At 43.6% G+C, this 26,447-nt stretch overlaps 1 protein-coding gene across 1 annotated transcript in view; it reads right to left on the bottom strand.

Moving 5' to 3' along the window:
* LOC120996652 (nicotinamide N-methyltransferase-like) overlaps positions 1-26,447 on the bottom strand; it is a 177,858-nt gene that overhangs the window by 135,419 nt on the left and 15,992 nt on the right. The window contains exon 2 of the mRNA XM_040426769.1: positions 8,668-8,863. Within this exon, the coding sequence (XP_040282703.1) occupies positions 8,668-8,818 (151 nt within the window). The 5' untranslated portion in view covers positions 8,819-8,863. The remainder of the gene's footprint in view (positions 1-8,667; positions 8,864-26,447) is intronic.

Here is a 26,447-nt window from a genome sequence, read left to right on the forward strand (position 1 = left end):
TCTCCTGCGTATGCGGTAGAGAGAGCCCACCGTGTTCCAGCCAGATACCCCGCGCCCGGAGCTCCCCCAAGACCTCTCCTGGCGCACCTTTTGAATTGGAGAGACCGCAATCTTATTCTTAGCCAGGCTAGAAGCAAGCAGGATATCAGGCATGACAATGCACGGGTCTCCCTTTTCCCGGATTTCTCAGCTGATCTCCAGAAGAGGAGAGCCACATTTGTTGCGGTTAGACGCCGCCTCCGGAAACAAAATCTACAGTACTCTATGGCCTACCCGGCCCGCCTCAGGGTCATAGATGGCGAGAAAACCGTTTTCTTTAGTGACCCCAGGGAGGCTGAGGACTGGGCCTCGAGGAGATCTGCGCGTCCTCCACCGCGCTGACCTATTCACCGTCGGCACACAGCAAGTATTAACCATCCCCTCATGTCTGTTTCGGATGGGACTTGTCTGAAGACCCCCTGACTTTGATGATGTTTGCTATGTGATACAGTGTGTCCCGGCCATGTTTTAGGAATGTCGTCCAATCTAGTTGGCCTCCTGGGACTGCACACTTAATCCTCAGGGGCTTATCTGAGTATAATAGCGGATGTTATATCAATTTGTCCCAATGTCATGTATCAATACTAGCAGTTTTTCATACCTCAGCTGTAATGAGGGGGGGGAGCACTACCTGTATGGTTACAACACCTATCTACACCATGCAGGTCCCCGAGTTAAGGACCACCAAGTTTGTCGGTTCTGGACCCGACGCGTTCAGGTTATCAATGTTACTGTTATGTGTTATGTTACTGCATACTCAAGCTTACATGTCTCAAGTATGGCCAACTTTCTTCATGATAATAGCAGGGGAGCAACTGTCCCATGTAGTCCTTATGACTGAACTGCAGGCACACGTGCTACATGGGTGGATATATGTCCTTGATTCAATACTAGTGTTACCATGGCCCCCTTGAGAGTGATGTCATGGAATGTGAGAGGGCTGGGTGATCCTAAAAAGAGGATAGCGGTGTTCTCCCAGATTCGGTCCTTTAATCCACATATTCTGGGCCTTCAAGAGACTCATCTCACCCCGGAAACGGGAAACAGGTTAAAAAAGCCCTGGGCCCAACACTTGTTTAATGCCTACGGCAGCTCTCACTCCAGAGGAGTCGCCCTGCTGTTTCATAGAAGCCTCAGGTGCGAGATTCATCATTCAGCTGTGGACCCAGGGGGACAGTACATTTTCATATATGCTCATATTGACTGTGTTCCCTATGTGATTGTTAATTTGTATAACTCACCTCCTGCATCTCTCTCCCTGCTGCAAGCAGTCGTGGGCTTCATAGTCAACTATCCCACTGCCCGTTTCTTATGTATGGGAGATTTCAACCAAGTGATGAGGGAGGATCTAGACAGGTTTAGCTGCAGGGCCGACAGGGGTGGGTCAGGAGAGGAGAGCACGGTCCTTGCTAGAATTTCCCAAGAGATGGGATGGATAGATATGTGGAGAGCCAGGAATCCACACACTAGGGAGTACTCCTGTTTCACCCCAGCCAGAGGAGCCCTGTCTAGAATAGACTACTTATTCGGTAACTCCATAGTGTATACTGACCTGGTGGTTATCTGCCTTGGACCGCAAGGGCCCTCTGACCATGCCCCAGTACTGGCGGAATTGGCCATGTCTGATTATATGAGTATGGGCAGTAAAATGCGCATACATCCTTTTTGGCTTACCCTGTTCGGTTTAAATTACAGAATCCCTGATCAGCTAAGCATGTTTTTCGAGGCTCAGGGCGACTCTACCGATGCCCTGCTGTTGTGGGAGACAATGAAGGCATACTTCAGAGGCTGTCTTAAGTCCTCCATATCGTATGTTAAGAGAGATTCGCAGCGTAAAGAGGATGACTTACATGCTAGCTGCAGGGAGGCTGAGAAGGCGTTCATTGAGTCTCCTACTGAGGAGCACAGAGTGGAGTGGATGTCTAGAGGGAGGCAGTACATGTTATATTTGGAAGAAAACAGCAAGAGGAAACTCTTTTTCCTTAAGCAACAGGCGTTTGAAACAGGTAATCAGACAGGGAAGTTATTTGCGCACATCGCACGTACCAACACTATGGCTCCACCAGTACTCCGCATACGAGAGGTTAATGGGCGAATAGTGGAGTCGGTGCAAGACATACTGAAATGCTTTCAGAACTTTTATAAAGACCTATACAAGTCGGCGGTTACCTACTCAGGGCAGGAATTAGAGAGGTACCTCAGTGAAGTGTCCTATCCTCGGCTGGGCGATCTAGACAGGGGCATTATGGAGGAGGATATTACTTTAAAGGAAGTGGAACGGGCTATTAAGGATCTACCGGTAGGGAAGGCTCCTGGCCCGGATGGCATGTCGGTGGAGGTATACTCTAGATATGGGGAGAGCTTGAGTCCACAACTGTTGAAGGTGTACAGGGCGGCGCACTCCCGCGGCTCCTTGCCGGATTCTATGTACGATGCTTCCATTGTGGTAATTTTAAAACCCGGCAAGGATCCGTTGGACTGCGGATCTTATCATCCAATTTCTCTTTTGAACTTGGACTATAAAATCCTAAGTAGGATTTTAGCCAACAGATTAAACAAGGTGATCACATCTGTGATTCATTCTGATCAATCTGGCTTTATGCCTGGGAGATCCACTTCAGACAACATTAGGAGAGCTCAAGTGATTGCACAGGTGGGAGTTGCCGAGAAAGCAAGGTGGGCACTAGCCTCTCTGGATACGGCTAAAGCTTTTGACTCTCTAGAATGGCCCTTCTTAGTAGCTGTGCTGAGGAGCTTTGGCTTTGGTCCCAATTTCACTAGATGGATAGACATTCTGTACAGGAATCCCACTGCGTGTATTCAGCTTAATGGTTCATATTCTGACAGGCTTTCTTTACATAGAGGTACAAGGCAAGGATGCCCGCTCTCGCCTCTGTTGTTCGCAATAGCAATAGAGCACTTGGCCATCAGATTTAGACAGGATCGAATCTACAAAGGGGTGTGTGTGGGAGGCAGAGAGGATAGAATAGGGTTGTATGCAGATGACTTGATCCTGTTTATGTCAGATCCGGAAATGACTCTCCCGAGAGCGATTGAAATCATAGAGTGCTTTGGGCAATGCTCTGGACTACACATAAATTGGGGCAAGTCAGCCATTATGCCCCTATCGATACATGATTGGCCGGAGTGCCATTATAATCTGCCTGTAGTTGATAGATTTAAGTACTTAGGAGTGATAATCACCAAAGAACCCCAACTCTCCTACGTATTGAATATTGAACCCTTAGAATCCACGTTTCAAGATAAAATTAAAAACATGGGAATCCCTCCCATTGTCAGTAATGGGAAGACTGAATCTGGTGAAGATGGTGCTTCTGCCCAAAGGTCTGTACCTGTTATCCCACGCGTGTACTCCGGTCCCCCGAGGTTTCTTTAAGCGCATTCACGCTTTGATAACTGCCTTTGTCTGGGGCAAGGTGTGGGGAGTTTGGTGCGCATCTCCAATCACTTTGCATACTTCGCATCTGCACTCGACAGCTGACGGCCCTTAAAGGATCCTTTACCCCATCAAGTGAAATTTTGTGGGGATGTGATGTTACCTCTAATGTTTAGCTGTGATGTATGGAACTTGTATCATCCCAGCCAATGTCATGTAATCTCACGTATGCGACTCCAGCTATATGTCAGTGTACCTATGTGAATGTACTGTACCTGCATTTCTAATTGACCCTTGCGTGGGTCATCATGACGTCATGTGTATGCCATACTTGTCTTATTCTTTTTTAATAAATCGAGTTTAAAAAAAAAAAAGAATAGGCTCTGTAGCACCCCAGAGTTGTGTTACTACACGCCTCTAACCTGCTAATATCTTCTAGGAGCCGTTATATTGTCATCTGATATAATTAGAGGTGGGATCATGAATTCGTCGAATCCACGAATCCCTCGAATCTTATGGGATTCGTGGACTCGAATCCCAACGTAATTTAGTCAAATTCGAATCCGACGAATCTGGATATCCGCCGCCATGCTGCACAGCGCGATGGGCGGGTGTATCAACAGAGGGAGGAGGGCCTGGGGGCCGGCATCTGGATTAGGAATGACAGCGGGGACCGGTGCAGTCCCTGTATTCTAATGCACCGGCCCCCTGCATTGTTAAGATATAATAATTAAGTGTAATCCAGCTGTATTACTACATTAAGTTCTGTAGCAGAGAGGAGGGAGGAAGCAGGCCAGGATGGCGGGCGGCGGCGCGTCACTCACTACATCATGCGCCTGCGCCGCCCACTTTATGAATGAAGCAGGCGGCACGGGCGTGTGACGTAGTGAGTGACGCACCGCCTGTCCGTCCTCCCGGCCTCCCTCCTCAGGAATAGCAAAGAAAACTTGCATGCCTCCCAGAGTTCATCAATATTCTTTGGTTTCGTCTTCCATGCTTCCTCTTTCATCCTACACCACATATGCTCAATGATGTTCATGTCTGGTGACTGGGCTGGCCAATCCTGGAGCATCTTGATCTTCTTCGCCTTAAGGAACTTTGATGTGGAGATGGAAGTATGCGATGGAGCACCATCCTGCTGCAGAATTTGGCCTTTTTTATGGTTGGGAATATAAGAGGTAGCTAAGATTTCTTGGTATTTTAGACTATTGATGTTGCCTTCCACCCTGCAGATCCCTCGCACACCCCCATACTGGATGTAACCCCAGACCATGATTTTGCCTCCACCAAACTTCACAGTTTTCTGGGTAAATCTCGGCTCCATGCGGGTTCCAGTAGGTCTCCTGCAATATTTGCGGCGACTGTGGTGTAATTCAACAGAAGATTCATCTGAAAAATCCACCTTCTGACACTTTTCCAGCGTCCATCCTTTTAGCAGGCTGTGGCCCTTGGCAAATGCCACATGTTTTTTCAATTGTCTTTTGTTTAGTGCTGGCTTATGGGCACTGATTCGACCATGGAGGCCATTTCGAGACAGAATCCGACAAACTGTTCTGGTTGACACAGGGACTTCAGGTGACCAGGTCTCGTGGAGCTCTGCTGCAGTGGAAAATGGGCTGGCTTTGGATTTTCGAGCCAACAAACGGTCCTCTCGAGCAGTTGTCTTGCGGGGTCGGCCTGACCTGGCCTTGTCCAAAACGTCTCCAGTCTCTTCAAATCTTTTTTTTATCCTCTGAACTTGACGCTGAGACACATTGAAGGTGTCTGCCACATCAGCAGTGGATCTGGTCTTCAGCCTCTTGATAATCAACACTTTAGTCTCCGGGTGAATCTTAGGCATGTTTGCAGAGGTCTAGTTGCAGTTGATGTGAAGGTCTAGTGTACTGGGGTTCTTTTTATACACACCTGAGACCTAATTGATCCATTATTAATCATAGGTGAAGCTCATATGACAAGGCAACAACACTTATGTTTTGGCAAAAATTTACTCAATGGCCTTTACCAAGCTGTGAATATTAGAATACTTTTTGTCAGTTTCGTTTTGCACTGAAACATTACAAAAGCTGTTGGGATTAAAATGACCCATTTCTTGTAACAAAATCTTGATTAGAAATATATTTTAGCGGCACTTCAGGTCAATTTGTACACAAGCGACAAGACTTTTGTCAGGGACTGTATTGCTTGGATGCAAGTTATCTTCAGTAAAGAAACGTTTGAACTTAATCTAAAGGTCTGGACATCATTTCTGCAGCAGAGTTCCTCTATTACTCCTACTATCACTACATTCAAATTTATTGCAAGTGAGCCAGGAGTCCAGCCGTACCCAGGTAGGAGACACAGTGACACAATTCCCACTACTCTAGAGAGACACTATAAGCCATTACACCACTCTGGCATTCCTGACCTGGGACGTGCGTTATAACACCTTGGAAGGGCCCTGGGATAGTACCCTGCACACGCTGCAATTGGCATCACAAACAAATACAGACTATTATACACCTGACCCGGCCACTGCATTAAAGTGACGTCAGAGTACACGTATCCAGGCCATTGCATCTCTTTTCCCCTTCCCTAAGTAACCCCATACATCTATAAAGCCTGATTCCAAACAGAATCGTGCCAGGGGGGATCCTTGTGCCTGGCTATAGGTAACTTCTTCGATTGAGATCCTATCAGTTTCTGGATTAATGACAGAATTAAAGTCCCCATTAACTATCAAGGGACATTCAGGCCATTGGTCCATAAAAGTTAGCAGACAATTAAGTGCATAAAAGGAAAATTGTGGAGGTATATAAATAAAAGCCAGAATACATAAAGTACCGGCAAATTTGCCATAGAGAAATACAAATCTACCTTGCTTGTCAATAGAGGATGCCCAGCAGACAAAGTTGAACTGATTGTGGACTAATACTGTCACTCCTCTAGAATAACTAGAAAAAGTGGAGTGATTCATCTGTCTGGCCCATCCCCTATCGATCCGCCTGACCGTTTCCTCAGTGAAATGAGTTTCAACTAAGCAAACAATAGCTGGTATCAACTGTCTCCTCCCCCTCCTCCTATGGGTAATCATCCGCTAATTCTTCCACTCTAGGTGAAGCGTTTTCTTTTTACATTGGGATCAGACATCCCGCTGATCACCTATTTTGCTTAGGGCCCATTTTTCTCTTTTTTTCTTCACTCCCTCCTTCCCTCTCCTCTGTTAATCTTTTTCTTCTCTCCCCTCTTCTCTTTTTTTTTTAACCCCCTTTCCCTCTTCTCTTCCCTTTGCTCTCTGATTACCCCCTGATTGATCTTGTCACCACCTTACTGCTTCCACCAGACCAGTAATTTAATATTACTCAGGGAGATTTTTTTCAGGTTCAAGAATGTTTTATTGTTTTGAGCAGACAGGGCACCAGGAGAGAGAGATCTAATAAAGGGAGCATTCACTAAGAGCAGGAAACCAAGAAAAAAAAGGAAAAAAAAATATAAAAAATAGGCACAGTCACGGCTTGTCTCACCAGGTTTCATATCACAACCAGGAAAAGCGCAGCGGTTCACTGAAAGGTAGCAGCACGAGATTCCATCACGGGTCCTACTCCAGTCAGCAGAAGACAGCACAGAGGGCAAAAACAGGGGATTCAGCAGATGGAGGAAAAACAGGCAATACTTGGAGATCCGCGGGGAGAACACGGAGGGTTTCCTGGACACAGAAGGGTGGCAGGCAAAACACACAAGGAGAAGAGGACATGAGGCTAGGGCACCTGGAGATCCACCGACAGCCCAGGACAGAGAGGATAGGAGAAACCCAAAGGCACCAGGGTCGTCATCCAGCCATGAGACAACGAAATACCGGTCGATTGTAGAGCATACCTCGAGCACTTAGCTTGCTCCGCGCCAGGTGGTGAGGTTGGAGGAGGGGAGGAGGACACGACGCAGGACATCTATGTCATCACATCTTCCCAGCCATGCTAAAAATTGGGTTTTATAATGAGTGCTTCAACATGCACACATGCGAGTGATGCTTGGGCGCTCACATAGTTTTGCCCACTGGTATGTCATAGAAACTTCCTGATGTAAACAATAAACTTTATTTTTGATCAAGAGACACAGGAAGCTTGGTGCTCACTGTCACTTTAAGTGATTACAGTCTATAAAAGGTACAATAGGTTGGTGGCTTCTCTCGTACTTCATGGGTGAAGCCTCATGCTCATGGCCGTATATTGTGTCTGATCAGCATATTTTGCAGATTGCACAGACCCTTTAATTTCTATGGGTCTGCAAAAAAAAAAAAAAAAAACATCCTTGTGCTGTCTGCATCCATTCCAAAAACTATAAAACAATACAAACAAAACCTATTCTTGTCTGTATTGCGGACAATAACAGTCAATTGTAGTGATGGTAGTGAGAAAAATTAGGGGTGCACATGGAAGGTGTCTGTATTTTGCAGATCAATGGTTTGTGAACTGAAAAAACTTTTACTTTAACAGAAAAACAGTAGTATCATATTAACAGTAACAGTAATATACTGTACAGGTGAAACTCGAAAAATTAGAATATTGTGCAAAAGTCCATTTATTTCAGTAATGCAAATTAAAAGGAATTGCATTAATGTATCTTTAAATTAGAATTTTGTGAAAAGGTTCAATATTCTAGGCTCAAAGTGTCTCACTCTAGTCAGCTAATTAATCCATACCCCATGAGCAAAGGGTACCTCAAAATTGAGACTTTGGGGTTTCATAAGCTGTAAGCCATAATCATCCAAATTATAACAAATAAAGGCTTGAAATATCTCGCTTTGCATGTAATGAGTCTATCACATATGTTAGTTTCACCTTTTAAGTTGCATTACTGAAATAAATGAACTTTTCACGATATTCTAATTTTTCGCATTTCACCTGTATATAGTAAGTAGCAACCCAGTCATGAGGAGTCATAAACCAGTAGTGAAGTTTGTCAATCTGGGACAAAAACAGGTATATTGAAGTAATAAAATAGCAAAGTGCAGGGTATTAATCACAGTAACTGGCAGTGTGAGAGCAGTGGTGGAGACAGAAGGGATTTTCCAGAGCACTGAGCTGTAATCAGAGGTTTATTTCTAGATCAGAGATTCTTTATGTTTATTCAGATCCGAATCTCTCATCTCTAATGTTGAGCTCGGCTGCTTACGGCAATGCCATAGACGGAATGGGGTTATAGGATGCAGAGTTTGCCCACTGTATAAATGAACCATTTTAATTAAATGAAATTACCTTTAGTGAAAGTTTCATGTAGATTTTGTAATGCAAAATCGATCCATTCTCTAAAATGCACTCCTTCCCTGGCCACGTAGTATGAATGTAAGAAATCCTTGGGGTTAAATTCATCAATGTAGGTTTGCTGAGACGAAGAACGGGCGGCCATGGTGATGGGTCCTCAGATTCTCTGATCGATGCTTCAGAAATAGACCTGATTGCATAATGATATTTTTACCAAATGCACATCAGATACATTGTAGCAATCAAATACACCAATAGTCTCCTGTAAATATAAAGATGCTGCCACATTTTAGAGTTTTTTAATGCTGTTTTTGAAGAAAAAAATCTGGTTTTAATCTAAAAGGGAGAGAAGGTATAAAGAACAGATACTAATTTTATTTTTTGAATCCACTCCTGGTTTCAGAAATTGCATCAACAAACCTTAACATATGGCTTAACTCTATTATCTCATTTTGTTACAAATTCTGTTCAAATTCTTGCTGAAAAGTTTTTCGAGATAATCCATTGAAATTGTCTGCCTTTCCAGTGGAAACTTTTACAGCCACAATTATCCTTACCTGGTGCATAGTACTCCAGATTAAGTTGGTCACTTTTTTTGCAGCAGCTGTTAACAGCATTTTGAGATCTGCTTTACCAGCATCCATGTGGGCCATAAGGCAGGGGTGGACATGCCATTGGTCCAACCTGCTCAGTAGTTAAGGGGTCTCACTACCACCTTAAAGCGGGACAGCCGCTTTCTAACATTTTTTGGGGATGCAGGTATTAGCTGAGGTCATGATTATCATAGCTCCCAATTTCTATTTTATTAGAGAGCAAAAGGGCCATATACGGTGCCTTCACATGGGCTTCCTGTTGTCGGTTTAAACTCCTGCCATAAGGCTCAATAAACAGAAAATGTTCATTGACATCTATGGACATTGTGGCTGTGCTCTGTGGCCTGTGTTTAACACCGCAGAGTGGTGTTACCACTTCTGCACCTTGCTACTATCTTTTATGGTCTAACCTGTGTGTCACCTATATATTTATTTCCAGGTCCCTCAAAACTGTGCATTCCTAATAATGTTGTGTAACTGTTCATGTAATTTGCCTGGTTCACCAGCAGGTGGCAGCAAACACGGCAGAGCTATACCTAGATAGAATGTAACTCACCATTCCATTTTCTGTCCCTTTGGGCAGAGGTGGGCCAGTCCTGCTTGCTACCAGTAGAAATTTGTAGAACAAACGTGTGGACTGCACGTTTTCTTCCTGAGTGCTGACCACCATATCTTCCTACTATCCCTCAGTGGCACCAAATTGTTAAAGGCCTAATTGGCCGAAACGTAACTCCAGCTGCAGATTCAATAAAACAACACGAATGATCACATAAGCTATGTTTGTTTGTGATATTTCTGGAATTTTTTCTACAAATTGATTGATGGGGTGGGAACCCGACTCCTAGAATTTCATACGGTATACCAACAGCAGTGTGCGACTAAGCTATTTCTCTACCTGCTACCAGAAGGAGGCAGGGCAGTTCTGGTTTGTGCTGGTTGAGACTACATGATTGAGCTGCCAGGATTCTAACCTATTCCTTGGCTAAAGATAAGTCTGACTAAAAAGTGAAGTGCAGCCTAAAGAATAAGCCAAGTTGCCAAGTCAGCTTGTCAGTACAGCTTAGTGAGAGAAGGATAGAACAGAGTTGAGTTTGCCTGCCAGTTTAATGCTAAAGCCTCTTGGAACCAAGACAAAGCCTGCAAACTGTTTGAAGAAACGTTTATTCAAAGTAAAGCTGCCATTGAACTTAATCTCAAGTTCTGGGCTCAACTCATCAAATCCCTCAATTATTCCCCCAATTTATTTCTTTGGAGCCAAAGCCTGGGGTCCAGTCATATCCAGGTAGGAGCCCCGTGACACACATAAAGTAACATTTAGGCTGCACTACACCACTCGTCATTCCTACACCTGGGAAGGGTTATAGAGAGGGCCCTGGGGTGAGGCTGCCTGATGCATGTGCAGAGATCATTAGGCCATTGTGCAGGGAGGGGGAGGAGATGGGCTGTGATCATCACCTATTGTGAATGGTGTGACCCTGTGTTATCTATATGCAGATGTTATCTGTCATTGTAATCATACCTGTAATAATAATGTGATGACGAATAAACAGTGCAGATCATAAATTGTCAACCCTTGACAATGGGGACCCGAACTTTTGAGCACTAAAATGGCTGTAAAAATGTAATGAAAAGGCCTAGAGGGATGCAAATGGCATCAAAAATTTGTTAAGAGCATGGCAAGTGCTCTGCAAACAAATGTGGATAGGGAAATGACTTTAAATAACATAAAATACGTAAAAATAAAAATAAATTATCTTGATCTAGGAGGACGAGATTCATATGGAGTAGGAGGTTGAGGAGGCGGTAGATGTGGCAGTGTAGGTGGAAGTGGCGGAGGAGGAGGTAGCCTACACTGCTTTTTGGTTTAAATTTATGTTAATTTTTTAAATCAGGGTACACCCCAAAACATTGGGAAATATAACCTGTGATAACCCCCCTCCAGTCGTGCTAAACACACGTTCTATACACTGGCTGCAGGGTAGGCCAGCACCTCCAAGGCGTAAAGGGCAAGCTCAGGCCATGTGCCCAAGTTGCAGGGGCTGACCCTGTCAGTCAGTTTGTATAGGCGTGTGCATACTTACTGCCCCACCATGTCGCACGTTCCCGTGATGTTCACGATCCAATTTGATATCTGAGAAAGAGAGACCAAATCCAATTTTTTTTCAAATTTAAAAATGTAGAGCGGAATTATGGGACAAATTATTAAAGCATAAAAGTGGGACAACTTTTTAAAGCTTAAGCATTGAATGAAAGGATGTGGCGCGCATTAATTAATGAAGAATTTATTAAATTTTATTCCTTGTCAACTATGCAGAGCAGGGGTTTCTATCCGGCAAAATTTGAAAAACGTCACCTGACAATGTAATTGACGATTTTCTTAAATTTATGTTCCTGTCACCTACAGTTGCAAGAAAAAGTATGTGAACCCTTTGGAATGATATGGATTTCTGCACAAATTGGTCATAAAATGTGATCTGATCTTCATCTAAGTCACAACAATAGACAATCACAGTCTGCTTAAACTAATAACACACAAAGAATTAATGTTACCATGTCTTTTGAACACACCATGTAAACATTCACAGTGCAGGTGGAAAAAGTATGTGAACCCTTGGATTTAATAACTGGTTGAACCTCCTTTGGCAGCAATAACTTCAACCAAACGTTTCCTGTAGTTGCAGATCAGACGTGCACAACGGTCAGGAGTAATTCTTGACCATTCCTCTTTTACAGAACTGTTTCAGTTCAGCGATATTCTTGGGATGTCTGGTGTGAATCGCTTTCTTGAGGTCATGCCACAGCATCTAAATCGGGTTGAGGTCAGGACTCTGACTGGGCCACTCCAGAAGGCGTATTTTCTTCTGTTTAAGCTATTCTGTTGTTGATTTACTTCTATGCTTTGGGTCGTTGTCCTGTTGCAACACCCATCTTCTGTTAAGCTTCAGCTGGTGGACAGATGGCCTTTAGTTCTCCTGCAAAATATCTTGATAAACTTAGGAATTCATTTTTCCTTCTATGATAGCAATCCGTCCAGGCCCTGACGCAGAAAAGCAGCCCCAAACCATGATGCCCCCACCACCATACTTTACAATTTGGATGAGGTTTTGATGTTGGTGTGCTGTGCCTCTTTTTCTCCACACATAGTGATGTGTGTTTCTTCCAAACAACTCAACTTTGGTTTTATCTACGTATGACCTTGTTCACACCATAGGTAGCTTAGTGGTAGGACCCCTTGCCATGCTGAGTGACCGTGACGTGGTGCATGATGGGCTCCGATATTTTCCTGACAGGAATATATTGGCAAAAGTCTCAGCTTTTAATATCTGCATTTATGACTAGCCAGTATAGTTAGTGGCATATCCGTTTGGTGCATTTTTTCTGTGATTTATATGATTATATTTTCATCCCTTTGTAAAATGTGCCAGTTTTTTAATATGGCATTTTTTATTTGCTGCGCCATGGGTGAAAAATCAAATGTGAACACTGATTTGCTAGGAACCGTGTCGGAGACGGGATTTTTTAATTCTTGTGGCTCTATATTTCTGTGCCTGCGGATAGATTTCAGATCAAAGTCACCTGCAGATCTTTTATCTGCAGATTTACGGAAGGCTTGATCAATGCTGGATTCTGAGTAACCCATTTCTAGAAACCTCGTTTTCATTATTTTAGATTGTTTTAAAAACTCGATATCGCTAGATATGATCCTATTTAAACGGGAAAATTGACTGTAGAGGAGGTCAGAAGTCACATGTGGGGGGTGGAAACTATTGAAGTGCAATAATGCATTGGTGGAGGTGGGTTTCCTGGGTCTCAGCTATCAATCAGGGTCGTATAGACGCAGGTCTGTTTTTTGCACAATGTAACAACAAAGACATTTTAGAAGTCATGTCTCTTAAATCGCTTGAATCCAGAGTCATCAAACTGTCTGAAAAAGAAGTTCGCTTATTCTGGACTATTAACTCTTTGCAATCTTATGTCACCCATGGGAGGGTGCCTAGAGGATTATGTGTTTATAAAGAACCCTCTCAATTTCATGATAATGATGCATTCCTGGGCTCCTGGAATGCTATACAATTGGAAAACTCATTCAGGCTCATGGAACTAGTGCTCTCCCAGAACGAAAAAGCATATAAAGAGCTAACTATGGAGATCATTAAAGCGAAAGCAGAATTGAAATCTAGAAGGACTGAGTCCCAAATGAAAACCTTTTTGAATAAGCTAGAGAAACGCTTGATTCCCATTCAATCGGATACAAAAGAAAAAAAGAAAGCTAAGTTTTTACGCGATAAAGCAGATTATGAACAAAATAAAATCTTCTCTTGGGGCACACAGAAACGCATACAAAAACGCAAATACAAAATAAACCGGCGATCCAAAGACTACTGGACCACAGACTCGGATTCAAGTGCTTCAGAGGATCAAGCCACAAAAATGCCGCAGAATGCAGATCATGAATCCCCAAACGGACAATCGCGACCGCTTACCACGGTAGAAAACACACCAGCAGAGGAAGATCAAAGACAAAGAAAAAGAGGGGGTGCATACAGGGGGGGTTTCAAGAGGAAACAAGTGGGGTGGAGGAATTAATCTTAGATGTGGGTCCCGTACAGGACTTACCTATTGGCTATAATGTTGTTAATTTAACCAATGTAACCCTTGATGCTGATTGCCTATCTTTTTTGTCAAAAGGTTTGAATTTCAGTTTGGTAAAGGATGTTGACCCAGCCAATTTTGAGGTTGATTTATTTAGATCTATTAGAAAATTGAATTTATTCAGATGGTTTTGTGAAAAAAATGTATCCACACCAGAGGTTAAAGAGCTAGAATCCCCTATCATTGGCCCTTTAGGTTTTCAGGTGGGGCCACAATTAGATCATACAGATAAACAGGTGGTAAACACACTCTTAGAATTGCAGGGTTGCAGTCTAGATCACACCCCTGAAGAAATACCCTATCCTGAGACCTTTAAGGGAGGTATAGGCTCGACTTTCACTCCACCCTTGCCGGCCGGCAGTACTCTGGATCTGTTCCAGAGACAGGTTATCCAGGATATTAAAGCGATTTACTATCCTAAAAATAAAAGCAATCTAACTAGCGGTGAACACTGCGCGATGAATTGGCTTATTAGTAACAAAGAATTAATAACCAAACTGGCCGACAAGGGTGGAAAGATCGTCATCATGTATAAATCCCTATATGTAGAAGAAGCCTATAGGCAACTTAATGATAAAAATACATATGTCCGACTGAAAACTAATCCCACTTTTAAATACCAACAACAGTTAAGATCCTTGTTGTGGAGGTATGTAGCACAGGGAGCCCTCACTAATAAAATTGCCGAAAAACGATATCCTCAATTCCCAATCAAACCTGTCTGGTATCATCTACCTAAAATTCATAAGTCACTGGTAAAACCCCCCGGGCACCCAATCGTAGCAGGGATTGGCTCGGTCACCGAGCCATTATCCCAATATCTCGATTGGTTATTGCGCCCTTTGTTGGAAGGGATACCCTCTTTTTTGAGGGATACCAGTGACTTTTTGACAGCAATAAAAGAGATAGAATGGCATGAGGAATTCCTTTTAGCATCTATTGATGTTGAAAGCTTGTACACCAGAATTCCTCAGAAACTCGGGGTAGAAGTGATTGGAGAACAATTGAGGTATATGGGCAAAAGTGATATTCTTGTGGATTTTATCACAGACTCCCTTTCCTTCATACTTACACACAACGCTTTCTTATTTAATGATTTGTGGTACTATCAACAGTCTGGTACAGCAATGGGGACCCCCATTGCATGTACCTTTGCAAATTTATTTTTAGCACATTTTGAATCTAAATTTGTGTTTTCAGTCAAAAATCCCTTTGACAGATATATCAAGGCATTTTTTAGATATATCGATGACGTGTTCATCGTTTGGGCAGGCAATGAGGAAAGCTTTGCAGCCTTTGTGGATTACCTAAACCGCGAAAACTATATGAATATGCTGTTTACCAGCAAAATCAATTCCTCAGAATTGGAGTTTCTGAATGTCTTGGTGAAGGTGGTAGAGGGTTCCCTGGAAACCACCATATTCTGGAAACCCACCTCCACCAATGCATTATTGCACTTCAATAGTTTCCACCCCCCACATGTGACTTCTGCCCTCCCCTACAGTCAATTTTCCCGTTTATTTAGGATCATATCTAGCGATATCGAGTTTTTAAAACAATCTAAAATAATGAAAACGAGGTTTCTAGAAAGGGGTTACTCAGAATCCAGCATTGATCAAGCCTTCCGTAAATCTGCAGATAAAAGATCTGCAGGTGACTTTGATCTGAAATCTATCCGCAGGCACAGAAATATAGAGCCACAAGAATTAAAAAATCACGTCTCCGACACGGTTCCTAGCAGATCAGTGTTCACATTTGATTTTTCACCCATGGCGCAGCAAATAAAAAATGCCATATTAAAAAACTGGCACATTTTACAAAGGGATCCCACCCTTCAAGAAAAAGTGGCTAGCAGACCTGTGGTGGGCTTCAGACGAAGCAGAACCATAGGGAGCATGATCACACAGAGCCAGTTTAAATGTAATGTGAACAAAAATTGGCTTGAACGCTGTCCCTGAGGGCAATTTCAGGTGTGGACACTGCTCCATGTGTGAACAGATGCGGAGAGGCGCACATTTAAATATTGGAGCCATAAAACACAGAGTGAGGGACTTCATTAATTGTAGGTCCACCTTTGTAGTTTATGCTCTTTTCTGCCCCTGCGGCCAATTTTATATTGGAAAAACTTTCAGACCCCTTTTCGTTCGTTTTAGAGAGCACAAGTACAGCTTTAAAACAGAAATTGGAGCCACTAGATTAATCCAACATATGAAAGAATCGCACCAAAACCGCGAGGACCTCCTACAGATTGCAGATCTAGAAATAGTGAAATTACCGCCTCGCGGCGGAGACAGAAAAAAGCTTCTCCTAAAGAGAGAAGCATTATGGATCATTAAGACAGAAGCGATGGGACCATCAGGTTTTAATGATAGGAATGATTTATTTGTTTTTGTTTGACACACTGTGATTTTTTGGTGTAATAGAGTATTGAATGAGTTAACACTGTGTTCCTCTATGTGATGCGGTGGGGGGAGTGGCCTGACCTGACCTTTATAGGTCGGTCACTCACCTCCACAGCATGAAAGGCATGATGAAGCGCTCCTAGCGTGAAACAGCTGTAGCCGTACCTCCATTTGACCTATGTGCACAGACCTGCCTGTACCCTATTTTATAGAAGCCTAATAAACTGGACGTTTTATCTTGGAATTGGTGAGAGCCGCTGTCTCCTTTGCATCTCTCTTCTGAATTCACCAGAAAATGTAACTGACAATTATTATTTTTTTTTTAGCAGTCTACTAGGTATAGCAGTGGTATATCACACCCAAAAACTGTTGAATTTCAACTGAAAATGTAACTGACATATTTTTTTTTTTTTACCGGTCTAATAGGTATAGCAGTGGTACTTCACACCCAAAAATTGGTGAATTTCAGCAGAAAATGTAACTGACAATTTTTTAATTTTTTTTTACCGGTCTAATAGGTATAGCAGTGGTACATCGCACCCAAAAATTGGTGACTTTCACCATAAAATTTAACTGACAAAGTAGTAAAATGACATAAAATAAAATACGTACAAATAAAAATAAATAAAAAATGGATTTATGCGGTGGAGTTCCATATGGAGTAGGAGTTTGAGGAGGCAGTGGACGTAGCGATGTAGGTGGAAGCGGCGGTGGAGGAGGACGAGGTAGCCAACACTGGTTTTTGGTTTTAATTTTATTGAATTTTTATTGCCCAAACGGGTGTTTGTTTAATAACTGACTATCACAGCAGTATATAACCCTGGAATTTCAAACGTCTTGATGCTGCAAGGGCGCAACAATTGTTTTTTTTGCCCAAAAAAGGGTGTTTTATTAATAGAAGAATAAGACCCCTGTATATAAAGAGTGTATCTCAGATGCCCTGACCCACACTAGGCCGCAATTAAAGATTTGTGCACAAAATGGCTGTATTTAAAATATCTGAATAGAAGCCCTGTATTTAAAGGGTGTATCTCACATGCCCTGACCCACACTAGGCCGCAATTACAGATTTGTGCACAAAATGGCTGTATTTAAAATATCTGAATATAACCCAAATATATAAAGGGTGTGTCTCACAATGACATCTGCAGCAAAGGCTGCCAAAATTTTTTTTTTTGCCCAAACGGGTGTTTGCTTATTAACTCAATATGACAGCAGTATATAACCCTGGAATTTCAAACTTCTTGATGCTGAAAGGCCTGAAAAATTGTGTATTTTGCACAAAAAAAAGGTGTTTTATTAATAAAAGAATAAAACCCCTGTATTTACAGGGTATATCTCACATGCCCTGACCCACACTAGGCCGCAATTAAAGATTTATGCCCAAAATGGCTGTATTTCAAATATCTGAATATAACCCAAATATATAAAGGGTGTGTCTCACAATGACATCTGCAGCAAAGGCTGTCAAAAAATTATTTTTTGCCCAAACAGGTGTTTAATAACTGAATATGACAGCAGTATATAACCCTGGAATTTCAAACGTCTTGATGCTGCAAAGGCGCAACAATTGTGCATTTTGCCCAAAAAAGGGTGTTTTATTAATAGAAGAATATAACCCCTGTATATACAGGGTGTATATCACACGCCTTGACGCACAGTAGGCCGCAATTAAAGATTTGTGCCAAAAATGGCTGTATTTCAAATAACTGAATATAACCCAAATATATAAAGGATGTATCTCACAATGACATCTGCAGCAAAGGCTGACAAATAATTTTATTTTTGCCCAAACGGGTGTTTGTTTAATAACTGAATATGACAGCAGTATATAACCCTGGAATTTCAAACGTCTTGATGCTGCAAGGGCGCAACAATTGTGTATTTTGCCCAAAAAAGGGTGTTTTATTAATTGAAGAATATAACCCCTGTATATAAAGAGTGTATCTCACACGCGCTGACCCACACTAGGCCGCAATAAAAGATTTGTGCACAAAATGGCTGTATTTCAAATACCTGAATAGAAGCCCTGTATTTAAAGGGTGTATCTCACACGCCCTGACCCACACTAGGCTGCAATTAAAGATTTGTGGCAAAAATGGGTATTTGATTAATAACTGAATATGACAGCAGTATATTACCCTGGAATTTCAGACGTCTTGATGCTGCAAGGCCAGAAAAATTGCGTATTTTGGAAAAAAAGTGTGTTTTTAAAATCCCAGAAAATTATGGCTGTATTTTTAGCTCAAATTGCACACTGACTAATCCTACAAATGCACCAGATGTTGTATATTGCCAAAAAAGGGTGATTTTTTTTACAGCCAGATTATTAGTGCTGTTTTTCAAGTTTGGATTTCAATGTCACAAAAGCTCAGATGCAGTGCTGGTGCACTGAGCTTGCATAAAATGGCCGCTGCCGCAGCACACCTAACTGACTTATAAAAGTTATTTTTTTTCGGTCACTGGGCTCAGGGCAGGATAAAAACCACACAACCCTGCAACCACACAACAAAATGTATGTAGATCGCTGAGTTAGATTCATGTTTTGAACAAAGATTCTCTCCTATTCTCTCCCTGAAATCACCAGCCGCATCCTCTCCCTACACTAGTAACAGCAGAGTGACGTGCAGCGCTATGTGACTCCAGCTTATATAAAGGCTGGGTCACATGCTACACTGGCAAATCACAGCCATGCCATTAGTAGGCATGGCTGTGATGGCTTCTAAGGTCAGACAGTTAATCGCTAGTTGATTGGCTGCTCTGCAGCCTTTCAAAAAGCACCAAGAAAGCGCCGAATACCAAACCCGAACCCGAACTTTTACCGAAATGTTCGGGTTTGGGTCCGGGGTCCAAAAATCCTAAAGTTCGGTACGAACCCGAACTCTACAGTCGTGGCCAAAAGTTTTGAGAATGACACAAATATTAGTTTTCACAAAGTTTGCTGCTAAACTGCTTTTAGATCTTTGTTTCAGTTGTTTCTGTGATGTAGTGAAATATAATTACACGCACTTCATACGTTTCAAAGGCTTTTATCGACAATTACATGACATTTATGCAAAGAGTCAGTATTTGCAGTGTTGGCCCTTCTTTTTCAGGACCTCTGCAATTCGACTGGGCATGCTCTCAATCAACTTCTGGGCCAATTCCTGACTGATAGCAACCCATTCTTTCATAATCACTTCTTGGTGTTTGTCAGAATTAGTGGGTTTCTGTTTGTCCACCCGCCTCTTGAGGATTGACCACAAGTTCTCAATGGGATTAAGATCTGGGGAGTTTCCAGGCCATGGACCCAAAATGTCAACGTTTTGGTCCCCGAGCCACTTGGTTATCACTTTTGCCTTATGGCACGGTGCTCCATCGTGCTGGAAAATGCATTGTTCTTCACCAAACTGTTGTTGGATTGTTGGAAGAAGTTGCTGTTGGAGGGTGTTTTGGTACCATTCTTTATTCATGGCTGTGTTTTTGGGAAAAATTGTGAGTGAGCCCACTCCCTTGGATGAGAAGCAACCCCACACATGAATGGTCTCAGGATGCTTTACTGTTGGCATGATAAAGGACTGATGTTAGCGTTCACCTTTTCTTCTCCGGACAAGCCTTTTTCCAGATGCCCCAAACAATCGGAAAGAGGCTTCATCGGAGAATATGACTTTGCCCCATTCCTCAGCAGTCCATTCACCATACTTTCTGCAGAAGATCAATCTGTCCCTGATGTTTTTTTTGGAGAGAAGTGGCTTCTTTGCTGGCCTTCTTGACACCAGGCCATCTTCCAAAAGTCTTCGCCTCACTGTACGTGCAGATGCGCTCACACCTGCCTGCTGCCATTCCTGAGCAAGCTCTGCACTGGTGGCACTCCGATCCTCTTTAGGAGACGATCCTGGCGCTTGCTGGACTTTCTTGGACGCCCTGAAGCCTTCTTAACAAGAATTGAGCCTCTTTATATGAAGTTCTTGATGATCCTATAAATTGTTGATTGAGGTGCAATCTTAGTAGGCAGAATATCCTTGCCTGAGAAGCCATTTTTATGCAACGCAATGGCTGCACGCGTTTCTTTGCAGGTCACCATGGTTAACAATGGAAGAACAATGATTTCAAGCATCACCCTCCTTTTAACATGTCAAGTCTGCCATTTTAACCCAATCAGCCTGACATAATGATCTCCAGCCTTGTGCTCGTCAACATTCTCACCTCAATTTTTTGGGATTAAAGGGTTTCTGTCACCCCACAAAACTCATTTTTTTTTTTTTGGATAGTTAGATTCCTCATAGCGCGATATAGGAGAATATAATAGTCTTAGTTACTTTCATGCGGCCGATTCTTTATAAAACGAAGTTTTATAATATGTAAATGAGGGCTCTACCAGCAAGTAGGGCGTCTACTTGCTGGTAGCCGCAGCAGAAAACCGCCCCCTCGCCGTGTTGATTGACAGGGCCAGCCATGATCTCCTCCTCCGGCCGGCCCTGTCAGTAATTCAAAAAATCGCGCGCCTCTGGTCATTCGGCGCAGGCGCTCTGAGATGAGGAGGCTCGTCTCCTCAGCACTCCCTCAGTGCGCCTGCGCCGATGACGTCTTCTCTTTCGGTGATGTCATCGGCGCAGGCGCACTGAGGGAGTGCTGAGGAGACGAGCCTCCTCATCTCAGAGCGCCTGCGCCGAAAGACCAGAGGCGCGCGATTTTTGAATTACTGACAGGGCCGGCCGGAGGAGGAGATCCCGGCTGGCCCTGTCAATCAACACGGCGAGGGGGCGGTTTTCTGCTGCGGCTACCAGCAAGTAGACGCCCTACTTGCTGGTAGAGCCCTCATTTACATATTATAAAACTTCGTTTTATAAAGAATCGGCCGCATGAAAGTAAGTAAGACCATTATATTCTCCTATATCGCGCTATGAGGAATCTAACTATCCAAAAAAAAAAAAATGAGTTTTGTGGGGTGACAGAAACCCTTTAAGTTAATTTTCATGGCAAAGAAGGACTATGCAATTCATCTGATCACTCTTCATAACATTCTGGAGTATATGCAAATTGCTATTATAAAAACTTATGCAGCAACTTTTCCAATTTCCAATATTTATGTAATTCTCAAAACTTTTGGCCACGACTGTCAGTGATAAACTCCATTAAACTAGGAAGTAGCACCTCCCTATGTATTGGCCCATGGACATCACCTCAACTACATTCCTAATATTAGCTGATTTGCCGCCATTGTATTGATTTGCACCACCAACTGTACCACCACCAGCAAAGTGTCATTAGGAAACTGTTATGTATTGTATTTCATGCAATGTGCCTGGTTGTCCAGCAGGTGGCAGTGTACCTGGCAGAGATCTTTAGTCAGAATGAAACTTACCATATTGTTCTGCCCCCTTTTGGGCAGAAGTGGGCTAGTCCTTTTTAGGGTTTGCAGGAAACTGAAGTGGAGTTTTCATTACACTGTATGTGGTCTCGGAAGTTACAGCGTTGCAGCGTAGTGATGAGTACTCAAAACATACAGTATTTAACAGCCGAACCAAGTACCGATTAAAGGAGATGTCTGGTCAACTGTGGGAAGTCGGAAGCCATGCTGTTTGAGGAGCAGGCCCTGACTTCCTCTGCCCCCTTCCCTTTCTCCATTCAGCCGGACTTCATCAAGATCCTGGGAGTCTGGTTCGGGAAGGAAGGAGCAGCCCTGAAGTCATGGCAAGATCGTTTAGCAAAGGTCGATCAAAAAATCGGACTGTGGAGCCTCAGGCAACTCACCATCAAAGGGAAGACTCTTGGAACAAGATCCTGCTGGTTCTTCAGTACACAGCAAGCCTGGCCTCCTCACATCACCGTGTGGCAGGCCATTACGAGGACTGTCTTCCGCTTCATCTGGGGCTCCAAAATGAACAGAGTAAAATGCCCGGTCATGTACAAAGAGCCCTACAAGGGTGGGAAAGGAGTTCCAGACAGCCCTACTCTGCTGCGGGCAGCTTTTGTGTGCGACAGAATTCGCAGGACTTTGACAGCGAAAGACGATGGCTTGGCGGGCCGGTCCGTGTCTCGTTTCTTTCTCCTGCCTCTCTGGAGGAGGCTGGGTTGGACAAGTGGGACAGCTTCTACCCCTACAACTGGGATATCCCCTGGTATTACCAGTACCTTCTCAAGTTTGAAAGGGAACACCAGCTGGATGGACTGAAGCCCGACTTTTGTGGAAACCAAAGACTATCTACAAGCTGATCCGAGCAAAAGACTTAATGGAGTCTATTCCAGGGCTCCCTGCTGCCACTGTTGAGACTATGCGGAAGAACGTGGCTTCTAGCAGGTTAACCAATGGGCACAAAGATCTGGCATGTATGTCCATTCAGGGAGGCCTGTCCCTGAGAACTTTCATGCATGCCCGTGGACTATGCAACACCAGGTACTGCCCCAGGTGCACCTCTTTTGGCAATGCCCATTTGCGCAGGCCTTGTTGGAGGCCCTGGAAAATGAACTCACAGACATTAGTCCCAGAAGCAGCCGGAAGCACACCGCTGTGCTTTATGGACTATTCCATGGGACCCATTCGGATGAGGCTATCCAGGAGGCCTGGCGCCTTATGAACAGTTTTAAGGATGCTGTGTGGTTTGCCAGGAAATGCCTAGTGATGAACTGGGAGAGAATGTCCGTCCAGGACTGCCGCAGGCTGGTTCTCAGCCTGCTCAGAGACTACTCCATCATGGACAGTCCGGACGTCGACGAAGAAGAGGATTAAAACCCCTCTCCTTCCCTCCTCTCCCAGTGTGTCTGTCTTTTAAAAAAAGCTTCGGGCCTGTGACTCCCTTCCCATTCCCCACTTCCCCACCCCTGTCCCCTACCACTTGTCCGATGCCTACTGATTGATGTTAAAATGTTAGTGTGGTGCTGTGTGTGGTGCACAGCACAGGATCTGTGCTCTACGCCCATGCACAAATTGTTTTCTGTGCAAGTATTTATTGTACTGTGTTTAAGCCTGCTCTGCGTCGCAGTATAATGTATGTTTTGTATTGACGACTGATTGCTAATAAAAGCTACTTTTATTCAAAAAGTAGAAAGCTGGTTTTGCATGCCTCATAGTGCACAAAGCTGCAGTTGTAAGGTATGCTGACTATACCTGTCTCATAGATAGGTTGTTGGCATCTACATATGGCTTTTGGCTTACAGATTTTGTGTTATTGTCTGATTATTATATGTTATACCTAATGATTTATTGTTATTTTATAAATAATATAGCATTTATACAAAATTATTAATGATAGATAAGATAATATCTATAATAAAATTTATTAATGATTAGAGATGGCCTTTCGGTTCACCTGGCGATCATTTTGCGGCGAACTTTGCTCGTTCGCGATTTGCCGAACATGCAAACATATGGCGGAATTCACATGATATTCACGCGTGCCATATTTTTTTGCATAGCGCCGAACTTTGACCCATGACACATCGATCAGGTGGGACAGGACAGCCAATTTAGATGTTTTAGCACATGAACACTCCCCTACCCTATAAATAAACCCGATCTGGCTGCCATTTTACATTCTGTTTTTTGCCAGTGTAGGGAGAGGTTGCTGTGTGGAGCAATAGACAGACTGTTAGAGAGTATAGAGACACCAAACGCTAGCTAATAGGGCCGCAGAAGTCCCTTTAAGGACTGGTATAGGTGTGCTATCGATAGGTGTGACATACTGAGGGGTGCGATATACTTATAATATACTTTCTAACATAATATAGTGCATTTGTACTGTGCAGCAGTTGTGTGTGGTTCTGCTGCGATACTGCAGCTAGATAGAGGGACAAACGCTATTGGAATAACTAATTGCAACTGGTGTGATATACTGTACCTGTTGCCCCCCAAAAAAAGACTGATTGAGGGGTGTGATATACCTATAATATACCTTTTAACATAGAAAGTATATTATAGTGCATTTGTATGGTGCAGTAGCTGCGTGCAGTTCTGCTGAGATACCGCAACTAGATAGAGAGACAAACACTATTGGAATAACTAATTGAAACTGGTGTGATATACCTGTTGCCCCCCAAAAAAAACTGATTAAGGGGTGCGATATACCAGCTTCCACAAAATACTGATTTAGGGGTGTGATACACCAGCTTCCACAGAATATTGATTAAGGCCTGTGATACACAGGCTTCCACCAAATATTGATTAAGGAGTTTGATATACCGGCTTCCAGCAAATACTCATTAAGGGATTCTATACACCTGTTTCCACAAAATGCTGATAGAGGGGATAGATATACCGGCTTCCACCAAATATTGATTGAGGCCTGCCATACACCAGCTTTCACCAAATATTGATTAGGGGTTTGATATTTTAGCTTCCAGCAAATACTGATTAAGCGGTTCTATATACCTGTTTCCACAAAATACTGATAGAGGGGATTGATATACCGGCTTCCACCAAATATTGATTGAGGCCTGCGATACAACAGCTTCCACCAAATATTGATTAAGGGGTTTGATATGCCAGCTTCCAGCAAATATTCATTAAGGGGTTCTATACACCTGTTTCCACAAAATACTGATAGAGGGGATAGATATACCGGCTTCCACCAAATATTGATTGAGGCCTGCCATACACCGGCTTCCACTAAATATTGATTAAGGGGTTTGATATACCAGCTTCTAGCAAATACTCATTAATCGGTTCTATATACCTGTTTCCACAAAATACTGATAGAGGGGATTGATAAACCGGCTCCCACAATATATTGATTGAGGTCTGCAATATACCTGCTTCCACAAATACTGCTCTTCTGAAGGTACTTTGTCATGGGGTCATTTTGAAAATGACAGGCAGAGGAAGAGGCAGGCCATTCCGCAGGGGTGGTAGGGGTCGGGCAGGTGCACCAGGCCGGAGCCTAAGTGCGAAGTTGGAGAAGGTGCATGCGATTACATCATAGGACACACCAGAGTTGGTTGAGTAGCTCATACAGGCTTCCGCTTCTGCACCCTCCTCATCCTCTGTATCTGCACCCTCTTCACTCTCTGCTATCTGCACCCCCAAAGTCACCACCACCACTATAGTCCCTCCACTCGAGTTAGAGGAATTATTTTCCCATCCATTCCCAGACCTTACCGATGCGCAGCTATTCATGGCATCGAATCAGGAAGAGGAGGTAGCAATGGCTGCCACCCAGCGGTCTGACGACAGTACCCAGATCAGCCAAAGGAGGATGGTCCACGCTGTTTCTGCCTACTCCGAGATCTCTAATGTCAGTGGTGGTGATGGTGACATTGATAACGTGTCGATGGATGTCACGTGGGTGGCCACAAGAGAGGAAGAGGAGGGGAGTTCAGAGGGAAAAAAAGAGCATCAGATAGGGGGTAGAAGGAGGAGAAGAAGGCTGAACTCTCAGTGCACAGGAGGCAAAAAGCAGACTGCAAATGTATCTGGAGCGAGCCGTCCACCATGCACGGTCACATCTTGCGCTCCCAGGACATCGGCACATAGCTCCGCAATGTGTGGTTTGTTTTTAACGTGTCAGCTGCTAACAATTGTGTTGCCATCTGCAGCCTGTGCTGTCAACACATAAGTCGCAGTAAGCCCAACAGTTGATGGCGCCGGATAACCCTCTTGTTCAACGGCTGACCGCTGGCTTCTTAGAACTGCTAGCACGCCAACTACTGCCATAGAAACTGGTGGACTCGGAGGCCTTTAAATTTGTGGCCATTGGCACACCACAATGGAAGGTCCCCGGAAGGAAATATTTTTTCCAGAAGGGCATCCCAGAGCTATATGGCCACGTTCAGCGGCAAGCGAATGTATCTCTGGCACACAGTGTCGTGCCAAGATACATCTGACCACAGACATGTGGTCTAGCAAACACGGGCAGGGAAGGTACATAACTTTTACTGCCCACTGGGTGAACCTTTTGACAGCCGTCAAGCATGCAACTCGTGGCACCCATGTGGATTTGGTGTTACCGCCACGGATTGCATCAGGCCTGACTCTTCTTCTCCTCCTTCTACTCCATCCTCTGTCTCCTCCTTGGCTGATTCCTCCTTTTCCACTGCTACCGCCTCTTCCGCTGCACCTTCAAAGATCCTCAGAACCTATTCAATATGCCAGGAGAGACATTGCCATGCTGTGCTGCGGCTGTTGTGCCTGGAATCCAAGAGCCACACCGGT

Source organism: Bufo bufo, chromosome 1 (assembly GCF_905171765.1).
Source record: "Bufo bufo chromosome 1, aBufBuf1.1, whole genome shotgun sequence".
NCBI lineage: Eukaryota > Metazoa > Chordata > Amphibia > Anura > Bufonidae > Bufo > Bufo bufo.